Genomic DNA, 22,696 nt, shown 5'->3' on the forward strand with positions numbered 1-22,696 from the left:
TCCGCTCTATTGACGCGGCATATCATATACAGATGATATGAATATAATATGATAGTTTACCTGTTTTCAGGTGAATTAAAAAGACAATTTATCGACTTTGATGATATAATCAACAAAGGTAAGTTCTAAAGAAAAGTCAACAGTACCGTTAGTAAAATAAATATTGATATAAAATTCAAAACCAATCAGGCTTTGTATTCTCTATGCATAGAATAAATAAAAAACGAATTTCATAAACTATAGATGATTGTTTATAGGGACGTCGACGTCTCCGTCACGGTTGAGTAGCTCTGTGAAATAATCCATCAATCAAACTTTGACTACCAACTGATGTAGTAAAATTAATCGTGATTGGATAGAGCTTGTCACGTGGCCTGTATAAGTCTCCCTAATCTTGTCATTTTGAAGTTCTAATTTAGCTTCATTTATTTTAGATTTATCTTTCTATCGAAGGGCTAAATTAGAAACCCTTATTGACATTTGAACATTCAAAATTATGAATTCGGAAGGTGATTACACTCTATGTAACTTAGATTCACAGCATTATGGAAACGGCTATACTAATTCCGAAATTTCAAATAATCATGTATATGGATATAACTCTGTTAATGATCGCTCGTTAGATACCGGACAAAATTACTATGGATCTGAAAATGTCATTCCACACAGCCTATCTGGAGTGGACCTCACCCTTGGAAATGGACAGTGTCTATCATATCCAGTCAATTCAACAATCATTCCAAGACATTCTCGAAATTCCGGATACGAGTTACCAGAAAACCAAAATCATTTGGTGGACAATTATATCAATGGTCATAATCACAATGGGTTGACAATTAATGGTGATATCCATCTAGGAGGGGGGCAGATGAGTGTATCCCCCGGACGAACAAACTATCCAAATGCTTGTATAGAAAATTACGGATCATGTACGTTGTCGAACCCTTACGGTGCCAGTCTTCAGCAACCGTCTCATGCAACACAAATAAAACAAGAACCGATTTCGGGACAGGAATTGCAGTCAAAGCCGTTTCGATGGATGCAAATAAAAAGGAACACCCCAAAAACAGGTAGTGTAAAAAGCCAAGTGTAAATATTGTTTTATTGTATGTGTTACATAGAGATGTTCTATTTTCTGACAGTTTATGATTAGCAATGAATGTTGTGTTTATATTATTATATTCACTTCCCAGTGTGAATCTACTGACGTAAAAGAGAAAAGTATAAAAGTAAATCATAAACCGCGGGATCAAAGTTCTGTAGGATCTGGCTAATAACCGATGTATGTTACAAACTAGGATGGAATACAAAAAATTTGGGTTTATTTTTAATATCTAAATTATTTCGTGTTCATTCCGTCTTGTTAGAAATGTAAAGTTTTGTCTCGTTAAATATTTATGTCACTTCAATCCATAATTTAATCAAGTCAGCAATGCTTAAAAGATAAAAAAAAATGTCCTGGGCATGTATATATATTTTTTTGTAATTCAACAACAGTGTAGACTTTGACTGTAGTCGTTCCAGTAATTTACCTGTTTTCTTTTCGTTCTAATTTTCTCTGCTGGGTACCATTCGCTTAAAAAAACAGACCATTACAACCATAGCAGTTTTAAATAGTACTAGACTAACCATGCAAATAAATCCAAGTAAAGTTTCGTCATGATCATTGGTGAAATCAGTTTATATATTTTTTCATTCAAATAATAATTTAACATCTGTAAACGTTTCGACGATATGGTCAAAGAGAATTTATTCTAAGTGGTTGATACTATTTTTAGAAGACGTCTTTTAATTAATCTTAAAATAAACTGGTACATCATTATACTTATTGCATTTTTATATTTCTTTTACTCTTCTGAACGCTTGAAAGTTGAAATTCAATCCCTACTTAAAAGCAGTTATTTAAATAAAACTTCAATAGGATAATTTTATGTGTAATTAATAAAAAAGATAACACGATAATTAAACTTTAAAGTTGAAATTTGTTTAAGCATCTCAAAATATACAAGAAATAACAGTATAGTCATTCATGTTAATAATCAAATTAACGGTTCTTTTCTTACAAAACCGGTTACAGTTTAAAAAATACAAAAGAAAACATTTTAACAAAAATGTATATCTCAAAATATCAATTTACAATATTGTTTACTTCTTGAGGCTATTTTTTTATTTATCTTTTTGATCTTAACTAACGATGATCGTAAATTACATAAGTTTTTTACAATATTTTGGAGGATTAAAGAATTAAATCATAATATTGACAGTTTGAGTACCGTATGTTTTATTCTTTAAGGGGGGTCGTAAATATTTCAAAGAAAATTACGTATACATTTATGTACTGTTTTTCCTGTCCTTATAAAAATATATAATTTCTAAACAGTGATATTGTATTGATATAAAAAATAAATAAATAGAAATTATTTTAACTTGATCTTTATGACAGAGATGTTACTCTAAATCTGAATGGAGACCACAAGTTTCAATTAAAATGTCGTATATAAACCTTAATTAACAATTTATCCACATTTTTTTAAATACAGGTCAGATATTAATTTCATATTTGTGGTGGTTTTGATCTTATCATTTATAAAGGTGTAGTAGCTAAATTAATATAACTAAAAAATTGGTATGTAATAACTTTTCGGTCTATTATTTTATCTATTTAATTTCATTACAAGCCCGGAATGAAAACAACTTTAAATACAATGTATAGAATACAGCAGTGAGTAACTCTGTATTTATTACCGTTCCTTCAGAGGATCGAAAGCGTTTATTTTACAATGCTTCAGAGGGTCAAAAGCGTTTATTTGTAAGGAACAAGGGTCATTTTTGACAAGAAGACATAATCTCGCATATAACCCTGTCATATTTAAGTATAATATGTATTCTAAAGGTACTAATAACACTGACAAAATTTTGTCGCTCAAATGAAATATTTCTTACAAGTAAAACAAGTTGTTTGACAACGATTTCTTGTTCCTTTACACCCTCTACTTGTAAAATATATAATGTCCATTTAGAAGGGACATTAATCATATTTACCCATTTCGAAGGACATATACACTTCTACAAATTCGTGGGGACAAAAATATAAGTATAGTTAAAGACCTAAACATTATGAGTACAATTCCTAACTATTTTTTTATTTTTCAAATTACCGGAATGACCAGTTTGTGTCCGGCATGCAACGTTCAAAGTTTACATTTTCTTACGTATGAAGTGGACTGAAAGTTAATGTCTGTCGATCGGTCTGTTCCACCCAGTATGTTTGTATTATATTATGGGGTTTGTATGACCTCAAACGAACCAATGTTAACTGATCAATCCTAAGTATAAACATGTCTGTCCGGAAATAGTTTTAAATTTTCATCTATCCTAAAAGCAAGCAAGTTTAAAATATTTTTGCGAAGTCATGTTTATCCTCTGCATTGACTACCAACATACACTCGCCCCCTCCAATGTTTCATAAGACCGAGCCATCTGAAGTGGACCGTCTAGCACCAGACGTTATGGACTTTGCTTAATCCACTTAAACTGTTAAAAAGCTAATATTTTCTTTGTTAGAGTATTTATTTAACTATTTAACCCTGCGGATTCTTGTCGTCAGATAAATTAATACAACACACTTTTTGTTTTATCAGTAATACTTGGTACCACTGCATGCTATTATAATTGCAATCGAATATAATTTGAATCAAATAAATGCGGTATTTAACTTTACGTAATCTTAACGATATTTAACTATTTACATAAAAATACAATTTTTTAATAAATAAAATATGGTTATACCTTTTATGACCTTTAAAATTATCCCTAATCATGGTGATACTTTTCTTAAAACATGTATTCGTTTTATCTCATTTGTTTGAGAATATGTTAGGGGACTGTTTTTATTAGGTGAAATTAATGTGTCTTTATTTGGATTTCAGTTGAAATGAAAAACGTAAATTAACTTTCCGTTTTCTTTAAATCCGTTGATCATTTTTTTTTAAATTCTAATATTTCGATAGTTGTTAACTTTTCTGTAATAGACACACGCCTCACTCTGCTGGTCGCCAATATTGACGTAACACAATCGGAGGAGGGAAGAAATAAATTTGATTAAAATAATTCTACTGACACTATATAATGCTTTACTTGAAGTTGAAAACAGGTACAATATACCTTTCAGAAGGAGTGATTTTAAAGCATTTTTTGAAATAAGTTGCCCAGCTATTTATACCTAAATTTTTCTCCGAACGATGTAGGCGTCCTTTGGAAGCAGATGCTCAACGTTGTCAATTTCAATCCACACAAATGATCACGTTTCATCTATTATATTAAAAATAATATTTCATTTGACCATTGTTCCATAATCAATTAAATTGAATATCTTTACCGTGGCCCTATGACAAGGGTTGTGGTCTCGTGTCGCATAATCTGTTGATTATAACGGCTTATCAATCTTGTAAAAGATAGCTAGTCAGTTTTTGAAATTGGGCATCAAATGAAATAAGGATTGATTTTACCAAAGTATTCTCTAGTTCTATCCACTCTTGGTTTTGTGTGTGATGTTATTTCAAAGTTCGGGGAAAAGAAAGTATTATTCTGTGCTACGGTTTCATGCTTGATGAGTTGAATAAATTTTTGCCAGATTCCTGCTGTTGCCTACCGTTTTCGTCGCTATTGAGCTAATTTGTTAATTATAGCAACAATGCACTTATCTTGATTTTTCTTCGGAATGTCTGTTATTTGACATATTGGTAATTATTTATCTATTCCATAAAGCTTAAAGTTTAGAGCACTGTATCTTAGCCTACGCTGTAGGTGTAGAACACTGAAATTGTTTAATGTAGATGTATTTTGCGTCCGGATTTGTATTGGTAGGACGAGCGACGGCATAGCAGATGTAGGGTGTTAGTATGCATGCTTCTCTAACAAACTTTTTATTAATTATATCTAAATATACTCTAGAAAGGCCATACTTGCATGGGTCAATTTAATCTTACTGTAAACTGTCGTTTGAGGAAACCCAAAATTGCCAACAGCATTTGCATATTATTCTTAGTTTTTAGACCTTAAGGCGACACATTATAGATTTCTCGACTTCCTTTCAACTCTAAAACCACTAGTCTGTAAAATACATGAAATTCTGAATGTGTTTTCGACAATGTTCAGTAAGTCACATCACAATAACGGTTCGGTACGATCCATCATCTTTAGAAGTAGAAAATGCAGATCTCTATCCCCCGTTCTCGCTTCAGATTCAATTACAAATCCCATTTCTATTTATATAGCCTTGTTTCACACCTATCATCAGTCTGTCCGATTTGAATACAGACGTCCAGGAAAACAGAAACTCTTAATTATGTAGCAGTCATGTGTATGTCCACTTTAATTAGCTTTATTTAGGTGCCGCGTCATTATCTCAGCCACGTGCAAACGACTCTGAAATTAATGGGATTCTTCTTATTTGTACTCTTTGTCGTTCGTACAATACCATAATATTTTAAATATGTGTAAATATATACATGTTTCGTGTATTGCCAGTTTGCATTTAGGGGAGAATCTGGACATTGATCACGTGGGGTGTTTTTTAAACTAAATGGGGGTCCAAAAAACCCAAGATCTGTCACTGCAGAAGAGAAAATCTTCAAATATTTTTATTCGTTTGATTGGTTCCTTTAACATTTTTTCAAGTATGTTTTGTACCATTTTGCACATAAATCCACTATGCCATAAAATAAATCTACATAGCTTTTTTTAGACGCGTTGGTCACTCATATCAGGTTGTTTGTATCGTCTTTTACATTCCCTAAAACACCTGTTTGTTTCATTCTGCCTCTTTTTTTAGTGCTGCCTTGCTTTGTTTTGTTTTGTTGTTTTTTTTAAGCAATTATTTTACAATTAGGTCTTAAATGTCCCCCTTTTTTCTATGTCGCATGAGGACATACAAAAAAGGGGAACCAATTAAGATCTAATTTTAATTAGATTGATATAAAAGACATTATGCACCTCGACGTACATTGATATTTCTAAATGGAAGTTTTATGAATTGCTAATTGTCTCTGTGAGTCTTTTCCATACGTAGTTTTGTCGCCAGAATTCTAGACACTGTCAAAGTTCACATGTATATTGATCTCAAATTGCCGATAATAACCGAATAACTTAAACTAATCTGTTTTATTAGCAAATATTGGTTCAATGTGAAGATTTTATTACTATCTAAATACACACTTAAAAACTCCGCCTTTAAACAATTTATAAGCTCTTTTTTATAGATTTCATCATGATTACAAAGTTTATCAGCCATGATCGTTAGAAACTATTTGTTGTGATAAATTGGTTTCTTTGCCTCCAGCCTCAATATCACCTTAAATGACATTCTACAGAATATCAAAAGTGTGGTTGATTATAATTAGCGAGAATGCGATTCCTGAAAATCTTCGTTTTAGCGACAGTAATTTTCATAGAAAAACAGTAGAACAAGATACAAATAAGGTCCGTTGTCTTTATGCTTTATCCAAAATTACATTTGAGTATGTAGGCATAATTTGGTTAGAACAAATTACCATTACAAAATAGAGGAACTACTTGTATTCGGAAGTCTTGGCAATATAAAGTTCAAAACTTGTAATTTACTAACATACACAGTTTCCAAATATAGGAAAACATTAGAACAACTTCCTACATTCACTTCTGTTTATTGATGGTTATCAGCATAGCTGTTCATTTGCAGCAATTTATTTGTTAATACTAAAAATAGTATAAGCATTGAAACCGTTTTTTATTTGTTTCTGTTCAAATCATCTCTTTCATATGAAAAGGTTTTTTTTCACATTTTTACTTTTTAAAAAATAAATCCATTCTACTTTTCTGCAGAAAAATATGTAAAATGTAAAAGAGGGTTAATAAGGGTTAATACTGTGGTTACAAAGTGACAAAATTATTAACTTATAAAGTCATCATAAGTTACAAATTATTTTTCGCGATTTTGATTAATGAAGTCAGGTCACTTCAGATTGAATGATGAAGTGTTATACACATATATTCGGATATCTTTGCTGTACCGACATCGATTTTTGTTGTTACACATGTGTCTGTAATGTGTTTTCAGATACTATTTGCCTGTCATTTGAACATACTTCCCGTATCAATCATAATTTTGACAGAATTTGTCAGTTAAATCGCCACCAGCTGAACAGATGATTTGTGAAACGAATTTAGTCACACTAATACCTGTGTTTAATCGGGACCCCATGACCCCTGATCTTCGTACATGTGTACACACGAACCCCGACAAGAACCACCAATGGTTAATGCTGTTAAACAAGGAACGACATATATGGAGAGTTTTTGGGTTATTGAAAATAAAAAAAAAATACAACGAAAGGCTTTTTACAAAATTTGAGTGGAAATATTAAAAAGCATATGTATAATATTCGTATTTTTAATTTGATTTGAATAGAACTAATCTGAGGACCGGTACCGGTGATATTACCGGAATTGCACTACTTTATTTTTAAAATAGAAGCATGGTATTGAAAATGGATATCTTTTTTTTATTTCATCACAATTCCTTTGTTCACTTGGTACATGTACAATATTATGTCCGTTTTACAGTATGATAGACACTGATTCGACAAGTTTTAAGGTTACCCGACTTGACTTCATTTTATACAATTCAATGTGTTTAATGATGATGCACAAACTATTAAACTCGCTTTTTGCTATGGAACAAAAAATCAAACAACTAACAAATCGTTACATAAACCATAAACTTAAAAGATATTCGACAGGACGCTTGTTTTGGAAGTCTTCAACACGAATTGTCCATTTAGAATAAGTCGATGATAACATGTAATTGGCAATTTATGAATTGTACTATGATATTGGCATTTATAGGAGGAAATTAAATACATTTTGCCCATCACTTTTAAAATGCTGAATGAAATAAATTTTAAGTTGACGTATAAGTGATCTCTGACCTTGAATTTATTATTCTAAACGAACTATTTTCAAACTTTCACACGACTGATTGGAATGAAATAAACATGAAGGAAAACTAAAATATAATATCATCTAAAAGTGACAAATAAAATCTTTTATCCCCTGCAAACATAAAGTCTTCACACTTAAAGTCAATGGCATGTCAATTTATGTCTTTTTCACCTAACACCGCTATAGTAAAATGTGAAAGCTTCCGTGTTTTAAATCAATCACACAAAGAAATGATCTCGGTGGGGTCTTGAACATTTTACTATCACTTTTTCAAAATTTCTGAAAAGCACAATTATAAAAAAAAATCAATTTCTGTTAAAATGAAACAACTGTTTTTTCGAAACCTATTAATCCGCAAAATGAAAACTACATTATTTCAAACAAGTAGGTCAAAATACAAATTTCAAGACAACTATCTGCAAAAAAACTATGCACAAAATAATGTTTAAACAAGACAAGACGATGCGTTTAGAAACCACATGGATACCACCCAAATTTTGCAACCATAATTGTTGTATAGACATGTTTCTTTCGCGGACTTCGACAAGGTGCTACGATGACTCAGTATATATATCCATTTCTACAGTTCATTGTTGTTAGGTGAATGTCACCATTAGAATGTTTTAGGTGTCGGGATGATAAACTTACTTTTATAGCGCTTTTGATGTTGTAATTTGATGATTATTATAGATGTCATATTCATACACAAAATCATATAATTTATTCTAGCATTACGCATTCTCATGGTAAATATTCTACGTGTATGTTAGAGAGTAATTCTAGATAAGTACTGTTTTTATACTATTATGTACATTTTTAAAATAGGAGTATACATGTATTCTTATGTTCGTCTTATTTTCTAAAATTTAATTTCATAAATTATGAAAAACAGAAAACAATAAAACCTTTGAAATCGTATGTAAGTAAGGTTTGAATAAAAAACAAGTCCTTTAAATACTTCCGTTTACACAGATTGTCTGGTTCTATATCATTGTTTAAGGGTATTAGTAGAGGGTGAATTTTATCCACATAAACCTTTATCCTTAACCTGTTTTTGTTTTGTTTTTGTTCCTTTTTGCTTACTGACCGACATGCCTATGGAAATATGATATAGCAATCCTTGAATAAAAAGAGCGTTCTACTGTTTTTGTTTTTGTATTGTTTTTTTTTTCCTCTCAACCTCGTAAATGTCTGAGAACAAAAATGTCACATTTATTCACATTCCAGTGGAAATAAAGTTTTGATTTGACAAAAGGTGTTCGACAATGTGACTCTCTCTTCGCCCTTTTTTTTATACGGACACAGGTTTTTAAGAACATATGTTTCGTCTCGTTTAAAAAAAAAGAAAACGTTAAAATCATGACATTAACGTTTTGGGACATTGTGACCTTCGATGACTTAAAATCATACATAAAACAATATTTGACAAATTTTGATATTTATTGCAGAATTGGTATTCAAATCATTGCTAACAAATAGATCACTTTGAGGTTTATGCGTTCGTACACATTCGATGGATATTATTTCTTTGGCTTATCGTAACAGCCTGTATGCTCGAAGCTATGTCTGTAAAGCACAAAAACAATACTTAAACATATGTGAACTGATTTACCATTTTATTTAGAACAAATGGTCTCCGTATTTACCTTTTCTATTAAACAGTGCATGATTGAGTAACAAAATTTTACCATATGCATTCAAAATACTGATAAAAAACAGCTTACTTAAGAATAAAGTATTTATTCAAAATTGTGTTACACTTAGGAATTCAGGACAAATTGAATACATGTATACTAACAGTTCATAAAATTTTAAAAAGTTATTTTTTTATTTTGTTCAATTCTGAAAATTAATATTCATTACCATCCTTATCTGCAAATCTTTTTTTATATCATTAAAAGATTTGTTCGACCGTCGTCTGAAAAAGTACATGTACGATGTGTATAATTTGAAATAGATCTTAATTATTTTTGCTCCGTCTAATGTCGTTTGATAAAATTTATATGGTTAAAAACACGAGGCTTGTATGCATATTGTGTATAATGAAGTGCCTTGGGTCTCTCTTTTGCTTGAAAATTCGATTGATTATATAGACAATTACTGTAAATTTATTACCCCCCCTTTGGCCCAGGCAACTGACCCCTTTCCGAAATATTTCGATCTACAACTGTTCTAATGTAAAGCTGTTGGTCCTTTCGTCCGTCAAAGTGGTAAGAAATCTATGAAGAACACAATATAGTTAATACTTATTCACTTCAATTACCTTCCATCTAAAACGGTTTCAGTGAAAGAATCATATTGTCTTAGTCTTATATCTTGTTTAAATGTAAATCTAGTAAAATAAGATTTATACCCAATCATCGTGTATTACAGTAACTTGTTTATTTCTATTTTTCTCTCGTCTATTTTTTGCCCAAGCAAGTGTTATAGCAGAGCTTAGCTCCTATTTTGCAACCATTTAGTTGATTGCTTTATTTTTTTAAGCGAATCAGAAAGGTTTATTTAGTAAAACTGGCTTCGGGTACGAAGAAGAGTTTTGGTCCTGGGAGAATTTATCAAAACCTTCACTAAATTTGATTCTTTTTATATTTGTTGATACGTTTTTCCATTTGTATTTAATTTCTCTTTATATTTTTATTTCTATTTCTTTAAAATCATCTGGCTAAAAGTTTTTCTCAACTGAGACGACAACATATAGAAAAAGGTAGAGTTTGATTGATCTGAAGTTGGCGTTGATACAGGCCACTTTCTGTCTCTATACGTTGGTTGGCCGGAAGAATGTAACGGAAGGCGATAGTGTGATGTTTAACACAGCTTGTCTGTCATTTTTCATTTGTGATTTTGGCTAGCAATTTAGGTTGACTAGAAATCATTTTCTTCAGTATCAGTTACGGAAACTTTGAACAGATTCTATACTTTGACAGTCTTATCTAATGTGTCTAACTGCAGAAAATCCGGTAACAATATGAAGGCTTATTCTTTGCGTGTTTAGGTCGGAGATGAACGGTCGGTTTATAGTACTTTCTTCACATGACACACGTACACTTCAAAAACGGTTTAAGGTGGACTGCAGCTCTATTTATGAGTTAACTTAATCGCCCGTTCATGAATTCATGTACATCGAAATGAAAATATAATCAGGCTTGAATGGAGAACGAAATAAAGTCGTCAATCAACGAACGACGTGATCAGTGCGTTTAATTCTATACCGTGATTCTATTGTTATTGAAAGCGCGTCTGTGATGCTACTTCGGCGTGAACAATGAAAACAAATATTAACATATCAAACACGTGGCTTTGACAAAAGTTAAAGTAAAAAGTTCAGTGATTTAAGAAAGTAAATATAATTATACTGCCGATCAATGTATAAATTGAATCCCTTGATATTCCTTTGACATCAGTCAATTCCTTTTTCCACCTGTAATTCCATTGTTTTAGATATTACGGTAGACTGCACCTGAATTCGTAATAACAATTAAAATGTAATAAAGCGACAGGATTTTTTTGTGTGTTATAATTAAATCAGCGTCTTGAAAATTTCTAAATTGCTGTCATATTTCCGCATCCTTTCAAACATATTCAAGACTATAGAAGAATTGGAAGTTTTACTTAGACTGACATTGTGATTGAATTTCTGAATTTTGTTGTAAATGTATGTAAGTTAATGATAAGTTTCTGATAAGTTATGGTATCGGAAAATGTCTGTTTCCAAATCAGCTGACATTTTTTTCTTTGCCTGGTATATTTTCACATTTTTTTATATAAGAATTTCGAATGTTACAATGAATTAATTAAATATATGTTGGAAGGAATTTAAGACAGACATGCACATAATAGAATCGTCTGTATATCTTTTGGAATGTGTAGAAGTTGACTTTTTTGCTACCGAATCAGAGTTGTAAAATCACGTCTGGCAAATCGCAATAAACTAGTCACAACATCCGCCCATTTACCGCTTCCGCTTGATATCGCAAAAAATGGGAATATAGTTCTCTTTCCGGTCTCGCTACGAAACGTGCCGATATTGCTTGTGCTGGTCTGAGAATGATGGATGACATATCGCAGTTCGAATCAGAGAAATGCTATTTAACAAGCCGTAATTATTTTAGATTTCTTCGTCTTAGATGCCTGTCATTAACCGCGAAAAGGCAACAAGAAAAAACGCCTAGTTGCATGTTGTGGATTCTGTGGTTCTACTGATGGACATGTTAATTAACGATGAATTGTTCCTATCTGATAATTTGTTCATTTTGCAAAGAACTATTTTTACAACTTCAGTGCACCAAATAGTTGGCAAAAGTACTTTTATGATAACTTACACGTAATTTATGAGTAAAGAAAAGCTAACGATTATTTTCACATAGATGTCACATATCTTCTGTTTTTTCTTTCATTATAAAACCATGTCTTATCTTTTTTGGATTAAAATAAAACTATTTAATTCAAAGATGAACAAATTGAAAAAAATAAAGAGATGCGTGTTCTTAAAGCTACGTTTACCGTGACAAGTTGAAAAAATACATTGGGGAAGAAACGTGCTGGCACATGATATTACATAGATGACTTTTTTGTCGTATATGTACATGTACAAGAATTTAGAAATAACATTATTATACTATTCGGTCCAAATCGACAAGATTGATATCTTAATTACGACATTTACACGAGATTGGTTATCGGAAGACAAAAAGAAAATCTTTTTTTTTATTTTGCATCATCCTTTGACAAAAATTAGGAAATGTTTATAATGAATATTCAACATGTAGATTATATTGTTTCTGTTGATTTTTATTGTTATATCTACAATTTATTGAGATACCTCGAGACTTTTTTGTACCAGATGTCTTACATAACTGTGATTTCTGACCATACCCTTTAGAAATCAGCAGATACTGAATAACTGTTCCAGTGTATTTAGAAGAAAATACAAATGAACAATATTAAATTTAAAACCATTTTCGTACAAATTCTGCACGAAATTGTCAAAATTGTCTATCGAAGCGGAGGTTCCTACCCGGTAACCCCTGCAGATAATGTACGAATTGCCTTAATTATAGTGTGGTCATCAATGAACGGCTTACATCCAAATTCATCAAGCGTATCTCAGAATTTATGCTAGAAAATAATTTTTCTTTTTTATTAATTGAAGGATAACGTTTATATTTTACAATTTTTCTTCAAAATCAGGTATAAAAAAGAATGCAATACAAGCATTTGGTGTAATGAAAATTAAAAAAAATATCATGCACAACATCTCATGGACGAAATATGGTTAAGTTACCAAAAAAAATTTTTTTCTAGTTGTATTGACGAGTATTTCCTGTCTAACATATAATCCAAGTTCTATCGTTATTTAAACTGAACAAAATGGTCATATTTTGACAGAAGGTCAACCTTTCAAAAATAGAGAAAAAGAGATCCAAGAAACATTATCTGAAAGAATCTGACTTCGCAATAATTGGGCCAATACAAAAAACTAACGTTCCATCAGATTAGTGAATTCGCTAAAGAATAAGAATTCTAGAGGAAAGCTCATCCATCTTAGTAAGCTGTCACCAGTGCTGTCTCTCTCGGCAGCTAAACTGCTATGGGTTGAAATTAAATCAAACCAATGTTGATGTCATTGGAAAGGGATGTACTTGACACAAAGCCAACTGTATTTGATATTCTCAAAGCATGCTGTTTTTGCCACGTAATTTTCTTTAATTAGAGATATTAATTAAATCATAATCTAATAATCCACGTTAGTGTATTTAAGATGGCACAAAATGATTTACGACCCTGAGAACAGTAGCTTTATTAAACAAACCTCCATTAAACAGTTGAAAATCTTCCATTTTTGCCATTAGGTTTAATTGGTCACCAATTAGACGAATGAAGATAATAGTTCTGATATTGCAGCCATGCTATAGTCAAAACACTTTGAAACTTCTTGCACCTTTATATAGGCACAAAAAAGGTACATGTAACTGCATATGTTCTAATGAAATTGCATGTGATACTTATGTATTAATTAAATCGCATGGGATGCACATGTATTATATGTAATTAAATTGCATGTGTTGGGTAATCATTAGTTATTTTGGTAGGGTCTGACCGTCACAAAAATATGCCGTTTCTTCTTATGATGTTGAAATTAAGCAATAGAACGGCTACTGCAAAACAAAGCAAATACACCAGCGTATATAACCTGAATATAAAATGGTAAATACCTTCAGATATCACAAAGAGGAAGAATGGAAAACTAGTTTAGTGTGTATCAAGCTTAAAATACATGTATATACACAATTTTCTTTTAAAAAGAACCCCTTTTTGCTGGAATATTTGTGAAAGTAACATGAATTAATTAATTTAACCGTTGACATATACTATGGCAGTATGTGTGTCCTCCAAAACATGCAATGGCATTCTGTAATTTCCGGTTTATGCATATAAAAAACGAAGGTGAATGACGTATATTGCTAATTTTGCTGAATCATCTCTTACGGAATAAGTAGGGTTATTTTATGTAAGGTATATATGTTCAAGAATTTCGGAAGAAAAGTTCTTAACTATATTATAAGTTATAATAAGATATGCATAGGTTTTTCTCTCATATGAACACAATAGAAATCATTTAAAAGTAAGACGAAAAACTAAAGAGCACAGTGACAATTCATGGTAACAACTTATGGCAATGATATCTTGTTTATTAGGATTATTCATCGGTTAAAGTAAAACAATTCTATTTGGTTTAAAGATGTGCAGTTTTCATAAATTGTGTTTTTTTTTGTTTCATTCATTTTATTGCTATTAAGTAAACCAAAGTGCACATAAATTATAATGTTTGGTTGAATGACTAGTACAGGACGATATATCTTTTTCCTAAACATACAGATAAATATATAACGCTTCACGTATACGGACAAGAAGGTTAATCAAATGTAAGGTAGAAATTTCTTTCGACTGTGTAAGACCCAAAAGAGTAGTCAAAGTCGTTAAATATTCCCATAGTAGTAGAACTTTCTTTGAACTCTTATGTTTTAAGGTGGCTACAACTTGAATGCAACTACTATTTGAGTACTGAATAAAATCTAGGATCATAGTACATGTACACCCTAATGTGTATATAACCTTCCAGAATCATAAGGTTATCTTATATGTGTATTTCATATATGATATGTAATTTGATCAAATTTAGAACAAAAACAAAAGAAAAAAAAATAAAAGTAAAACAATAAAAATGAAACAAAAAAAAATACAAAAAACACCGGTTATTTCTGTACTTCTCATAATACATTCCGTGTTTATAATTCATTGTCTATATGTATCAAGGAAAGTTTTATTTTGATTTGTCAAAGACTTCATTCGTTAAAACTATATACAATATTATTGTTTCAGACCATAGTGTTAATACTTCACTTCCATGAAAAGTATCATTTATTTCCATATTTGAATTAATTATAAGTTCAAAGCATTCAAGGATAGAATACTAATCAGAATAAATTGTATTGATTTATAATAAATAATAAATTGGTTTCATATTTACGTCAATTCTCCTATCAAATATTGAGGTTTAAGAAGTCGATTTATGTACATTAAACACTGTTATCGTAATTCTGCTTTCAATATTTACAACAACAAAAACTTGAAAATTGTTCTAGATTTTTGTAATGGTTTTATTCAACTTTCCAGCAATTTTAAGCATATTAGGAATTCAGGATTAAAATAAACCAAATTTTAACATTATTTTAATGTGGACTAAGAAAGCGTCTTTAGCGGAACAAGAGAATGTCTGTTTGAATGTCTCACATTCTCATTCTGAAAATAGAAATTTTAAGTGGTTGATGTCAAACTCTTAACTGTTTCGTACAAGGAATATGATTTCTCCGCGAAACCCTGTGAAACAAGGGAATTGACAGATTTAAGGCTTATATTACTTAAAAGGTGTAAATTTCAAATTAATTGAACGTTTGGCTTAGTATCAGTTAAAGGTATAATTTAGACCTGTCGTAGTCAAAATATTGTGTTAAAAAATTGCCTATTTTTATTTTAAAGGTTATATTTCATTTTTTAAAGATAACCAAACCGTCTAGATTATATCACTAGAAGCAATTGTGGAGGCTTGAAAGGTCTAATTGAATAGCATGTCGCTTGTAGCAAAGAAAAAAAACTGATATTTTATGGGAAGATTTTTCTCCTCGTCAATAAAGGATAATTTAATTTGTTAATTCGTTTTTATTGTAGTATAATTGAATTAAAAGCGTGGAATCATCATGTTCATCGTCTTTAGAGAGTTATGCCTTTAACATGTCTGACAAACCTGCTTTTTGCATGTGTAACGCATATAAACTATAAAGGCGATAAGGTATTGATAGATGAAGGCTGAGTGCCCGAACGAACCGTTGACTATGTCTGAGACCCATAGCTAAAACGGTTAAATATGTGTCTAATTTTGTCCGTAGAGATTCAATAAATAATAAAAAAATTAAAAAAATGTTCAGACAATAAAAAATAACTTTCTTGCATCATGAAATATATGTATATATAAAAAAAACTGAGAGGTTCGTTTAACACAAACCAAATGTTAACTTTGTAGAAGTAGTTTATGTTCGAGATAAAAATTTGTTAGTTTGACCAAAAACTGAAAGTGTAGAACGGTATGAGTCTATAAATATTATAGCTCCTTTTTCATAATTTAAATTATGACATCATCTCAAGTTGCTGTAGTTTGCATAGGTATTTTTTCGTACATGTTTAATAGCATCTTTCAGAATTCAACCCAGTCGTGACAAAAATAATTACAATAATATAATTGGGGATCAAATTCACCTAATATTTCGAATGAATCTGCAAAAATGGCATGAAATTCGACACAGACGTACGCAAAAATATAGAGATGTTTGTTTGTGATAAAGTCATTAGAAATTTAATCGCACTTTTACTTTCTTGTTCTGTAAAAAAATGTTCTGTGAAACGGTGTATAAGGCCTCGAATTTCCTCGTGTAAGTGGCCTCCGGAAATGGCTGCATTCAGTCCTTGACAGTTGTCTTGTCACAAAGCGACCTCTATTGTTTGATTCGAATTCCCGAGCGACTTGTTCATGACAAGATAAATAGTGAGCATGGTAAAGGTGAGAAAATGTGCTTAAATGATGGGGAAAATAAATTACCAACTCTCCAAGGAGTAAGAAAAAATCCGTGAATAATAATAATTGATTCAATAGTTTAATCTAGTGCAGTTTTGACAAGAAACGCAAATTGAACAACCAACAGTACACATCTGTACTATTGGTGCAATGTACAAAATGGACAGGACGTATCAACTATAAATTTGTTGCGATACAAATTTTGATAACTTTATAAGAAATCTCTTTTTAAAATCTTATTTAACTCAAAACTCTCAGCTGTCAAAACTTTGACAATTGAAAGAGGTGAATAAAGTTTAATTCAATTTTAATTTATTTAAACATCAAGAACGTTTATTCTGTTGTTAGATCAAGTTTTGAAGATATTTTCAATTTTCATGATAGTAATCCTCGAGACTCTAGTGCCATTGTAGAGAGTACCGAATGGATACGTACTTACCAGTTTAGGAAGTAATTTAAACGGTCATTTTGAGGCTTTTATGTCATATCGGTTGAAAGAAGGGTGTTTGATATTTTGAGTTGAAAGCAAAAATATCAATATGTCTTAATATGTGCTATTTGAACATTTCACGTATCATTAGAAAAGAATCGTGACAATTCGATTCATCTAATGTAAAATAGATTTTCATACAGTATTATAATTAGAACTCTATATAGGCATCCCAGCAATGCCCAGGCCTTACCCGCTTTGCCCGGGTCTTATCTACTTTGCCTGGGCCTTATCCGCTTTGCCTTGGCCTTATCCGCTTTGCCCGGGCCTTACGCGCTTTGCATGGGCCTTATCCGCTTTGCCTGGGCCTTATCGACATATTGTAACAATTGCATAGAAGAAGAGGCGTTTGATTTTTTGAGAAGTTATTTTTGAAATACATGAAGTTTCACTTTTTGTTAGTTTTGTTAAATCAAAAAGTACGTAGATCACTATAAATGACTTTTTTTTTCGAATTTTGTTGATGTACTTTGTGAAAGGGTTTTAAACAAGAGATAGGTGGATTGAAAGACCATCCTCTGCAGTGTATGAAAAATGTCATTTTAGATGTAATCTGGTTTTAAACAGTACAAGTCAGACTTAATACTAAATCTTCGTTGCGTTGACTGTCCTTTCGGGGTGAGAAGTTTTAATAACGTCAGAATTTTCTAGATGTTTTGTTTGGTTGGAACTCTATTGGAAAATATTTTGTTGTCCCAAAATGATTGATGATGCATTTACATTTTAATTTCTGGGGAAACTGCCTCCAGAAAGACTAATTTAGAACTGAACATTAATGTCAACGTTCGATTTGTTAATAGTGATGATTTGGATAAAAATATGTGCTTTTTTATATCTGTACCAAAATGCACTTCGGAAGAGTTTAACAAGTAAAGTTACTTCTTTCAATGAAAATTTGCATGATCCTTCTATTATATATATCTATAAGGGAACCATAATACACAATCGGTTTAAAGAAGGAAGGCATCGTTTGACTTGCATGTAAACAAATAATCATGGTGAATGTAATATTGTACCAGGTCATATTTTGTTTTAAAAGTAAAACTACTAAAAAAAATGTTCACAGACAAATCCGTTGTAAATTGCATTTGTTTAAATCTGACAATGACTTAACTAATTATCACATCTCTCAGACGAATTGACACACGGTCTCTTTAAGGCGCATCACCTGTTCGGAATGTCTTTTCTTGTATCCATTAGTAACGAGATATCCGAATGCCAAGTAGACTTCTACGTTGTTTTTTAACATGAATGACAACTGATTAACACGGTTAGAACAAAGAAAAACAGTTTTACCATTTTTTAGCATACCGTTTCTTGTTTTCAAATTAGTTTCATTTGAGAATTTTGAAGGAACGCAAGACCTTTGTTTTGACATCTTTGGTTTTGGAAGGCTATCAATTTCTACAAAAATAGATCCAATTCCGGTGTAGCGCCTTGCTTGACATGTGCATTATAGTCTTTTGAGAGTAAAATAGCAAAGAAATGACACATTCTTGATAATCGCATAGAAAATTCTGAAGATATTGTGTGCCGGAGAAACCAAGCGAATTAAGACAATATGTTTTAGGAAAAGGTTCGGATAGATTAAAATTACAATATTCACATTTATATTATTTTATTATTATTCTTATTATAATAAAATTGTTTAAGGCCTGTAAAAATTAAAGTTGGTCTTTAAGTTTGTTAAAAAATTGCTTTGCGGAAAAATTGACATAAAACGTTTTGTTTTACACCGTTGTCTAAACACTTTTTCTTTTTAGCGAAGAATCCCGATTCAAACAATGAAGTTTTTCCTTTACATTTTTTTTGACACAACAACTAGAAAATGACAGCGTTGTTTCGAAAATGAAAAATGGCCTTTTTAGGTGTAATAATAGTGGTAAATGACATCTCTTTTCCCTGTAATTACAAAAAATTATCGGTTTTGGGAGACACAACATTTATCATAAAGACCACTCGTCTCTGCTTGGTGTGAAATCAGTCGCGTCCAGTCAACTTGTACCACGATAAAAACTATAATTTTTATTGTATATTTACAAGATAGATTATAGAAACCATTTGTCACTTATGTATATGCAGCTAATGTTAAAAAAAGGGAAAATAGCTGCATGATTTATAACTCCTTTCTTAAACTGATTTGTAATGTTCGATCGAATGTCCGCATGTGGGGTTCACAAACACTGCTGTTCATTTTCACTCACACAGTATGACAGTATGTCTGTGTACTGTTTAATGCCTTCAATATAAAACGGCACTTGTTTTCCTTCCACATCTTCTACAATTTTGTTGTTGATTAGGAAAGACAAATAATATGTCTTTTTCCTGTTGCCCCACCTACCATATTTTTTTCTTGTTTGGTTACAGGAAACAATACTATTATATTTTGGCCTTATTTTGTGACATGATACAAGTAAATACAATATACATACTTTTTTGTATGTATATTAAATAATTCGATGGTATGTTGGCCAGAATCTAACGCTGGTATGCGTCTAGGGATTACAGTCTCTCTATATGGTTATCATTTTTTTAATACATATTGTGAAAAAAAAACATCAATGGTTTCTTTACTTCCCAATTTTGGAAGGGAAATGAAATAATAATTTGCAAAGTTTTCGAACTCTTTGATACCCTTCCCGTCCTTTTGTGAAACAAAATGATTTTGAAGGCATTTGTCGGATATGCTAGCAGTTTTTTGGAAATAAAGTAAAACAGCTTTTTCGTATTATATTGATATGAAGTTGCTAACGATTTTTGTTTCTATTTCAGTCACAACAAAGCCCGCCACAGACTATGGGTATTCCCCAACAACCACATCATCAGCTGCCTCACAACCAAATATGGGAAGGACAAATTTCACAAACAAGCAATTGACTGAACTCGAAAAAGAATTCCATTTCAATAAATATTTAACGAGGGCGAGGCGGATAGAGATAGCAGCTTCATTAGGACTGAATGAAACGCAAGTCAAAATATGGTTTCAAAATCGTAGAATGAAGCAGAAGAAAAGAATGAAAGAGGCAGCGTTCGAAAGTTCTAGAGATGGATGCCAGATTAGTTTAGATGGACTTTCCATGACGGCAATGGGATTGTGTCAAGAAAGTCGATAAAATGTGTTCTATAAAAATAGCTATTGAAAAGAAATATTCAGAAGAGGCAATTGATGTAGCGTTTCAGTTGGAATATTGTGTGCAGGTAGCACACAATGTTCGGTGGACGTTGGCGTGAGAGTGACATTGTGTCCTTGCAATGATTACTAAAAAGGATTGTTGAATTGTTTAAGTTGTGTTATATCATATATATGGTTCAATACTACAAACTTGAGTTATAGTGCTGTACATTTAAAGGGCGATAAGTCATATTTAAATCGCGAATCGTCTAGCTGTCTCAATCTGTGTTACACGTGACATTTGTCCACATTCCATAGAGAAATAATCCGTTAAAATTGTATGATGATGGAACATCCTTTAACTTTTAAGGGGGTTATAGTAGCAAAACATGTTAAAAGTGTGTTCCGTATATGTAAGTTGTCTGTCTTTTTATCCTTTCGATTTCTTCTTTCTGTTTTATCTGGACATTTATCCTTTCTCAATTGTGTTATAATGTATATTGTTAAGTGTTTGCTTTTAACAATTTTTTGTTTTTCAATTTGTTTTTTTTTTTAATTTTGTTTGTTATTTCATCTTTCAGCTTTTCATTATCTTTATATATAATGAAGTTGTAATTGTCTCAGATATTTTGGTATCATGTTTTTCTCTTCCTTACCGAATCCATCTTGTTTGTTTAAACCACACCATTTCCTGTTAACCGCTACCCCCACCTATAGAAAGTTTAAGGTTGTTCCATGAGAAGGCAGGTTGGTGCACTGTTGAGGCATGATCAATGGGACTTGTATTTCGTTTGTTTACGATGTTTTATGTTTCTCATGGTCGTGATTGTAATAGTAATTTGAAATCGATGCTCAATCTTTTCATGGTTTATTTATAACATTGAAAAATTATTTATATCTAATTTGCATATGAAATGTCATTGTATGATTGAATTGTTTGTGTTACGTCATTGACGATGTTACACAAGATATTAAAATATCATGGTGCAATAGAGTAGTGTTTTTGTGTATTATCAAGCATTACAAGCACATGCGGACGATTTAGTCTCGCGCATTACACCACTCTATAATTAATTTGGTTATACAAAGGAACTCCAACTTCTAAATGGATGGGCATTACAAATGTACGGTAAGGACCTTGAGGTTAATTTGATATAGGCATCATAAGAAAAAAAAATATTCAGTGTTTTTAACAAATATAGCCGATTAAAATCATACAGACAGTCACATTTAGCATGATTGAGCGAGTTAAATAAATCTCTTAAACAAAAACTTTGTAAATGTAAAGATACACAACTTCTAAAAAAATCTGAAGTGGCTTGAGAATTGTTGGAGTAAATTACAACATTAAATTTAAGGATCTGACAATATACAGAACAGAATGTTAAACCCTGTTGCTCTTTTTGTAATATCAAATGCTGATATTAACACATTCTGAAGACAAAAAAAAATGAAACCAGATCAAGCAATAAAGTTTAAAATGTTTCTTAAAATTATAACGAGATTACATGATAAAGACTAGGCCCACATATTAAATATCTGACACTTTAACTCTCATAAAAACAAACAACAAATATCAAGAAATGAAAAGAGCATAATATGTGGAAGTTAACAGCAAGATATATTATATTTCAAATAACAATCATATCCAGTTTCACTGCGTCCTATAATTTCTACGAAATCATACCACAATACTAGACTAAGCAGCAATGTATTACATATGAACAGTAGGGAGAACTTGTTTTCTCATTGTCCTCTGACAGAGAGTCTGAGTTAGCATCTACAAAATGAAAGCACTATAAAAAAAAAGAAAAAGAGAAACACTTGTATCATGAAAGGCATGTCATACAACTTTCATGATGATGTGTTTTGAGAGAACAAAATAAATTTCAAATTAAGGGTCAACAGGTGCACAGATAGACAACGAGCTGAAACCCACTTTCCCATAACATCTGTTGGTAGGCATTAAGTAAATTGTATCTGTCGT

The 22,696-nt window shown here is 31.3% G+C and overlaps 1 protein-coding gene across 1 annotated transcript; it reads left to right on the forward strand.

The window, feature by feature from the left end:
* The first annotated feature begins 399 nt into the window (after window positions 1-399).
* LOC148611506 (uncharacterized) lies at window positions 400-21,703 on the forward strand. Its single transcript, XM_088592110.1, has 2 exons — window positions 400-1,070; window positions 20,370-21,703. The coding sequence occupies exons 1-2, from the start codon at window positions 497-499 to the stop codon at window positions 20,708-20,710; spliced, it is 915 nt and encodes a 304-aa protein (XP_088448236.1). The 5' UTR covers window positions 400-496; the 3' UTR covers window positions 20,711-21,703.
* Window positions 21,704-22,696: the final 993 nt, after the last annotated feature.

Source organism: Perna viridis, chromosome 7 (genome assembly GCF_037379345.1).
Source record: "Perna viridis isolate PV_CMFRI_1.1 ecotype Kerala chromosome 7, ASM3737934v1, whole genome shotgun sequence".
NCBI classification, from domain to species: Eukaryota; Metazoa; Mollusca; class Bivalvia; order Mytilida; family Mytilidae; genus Perna; species Perna viridis.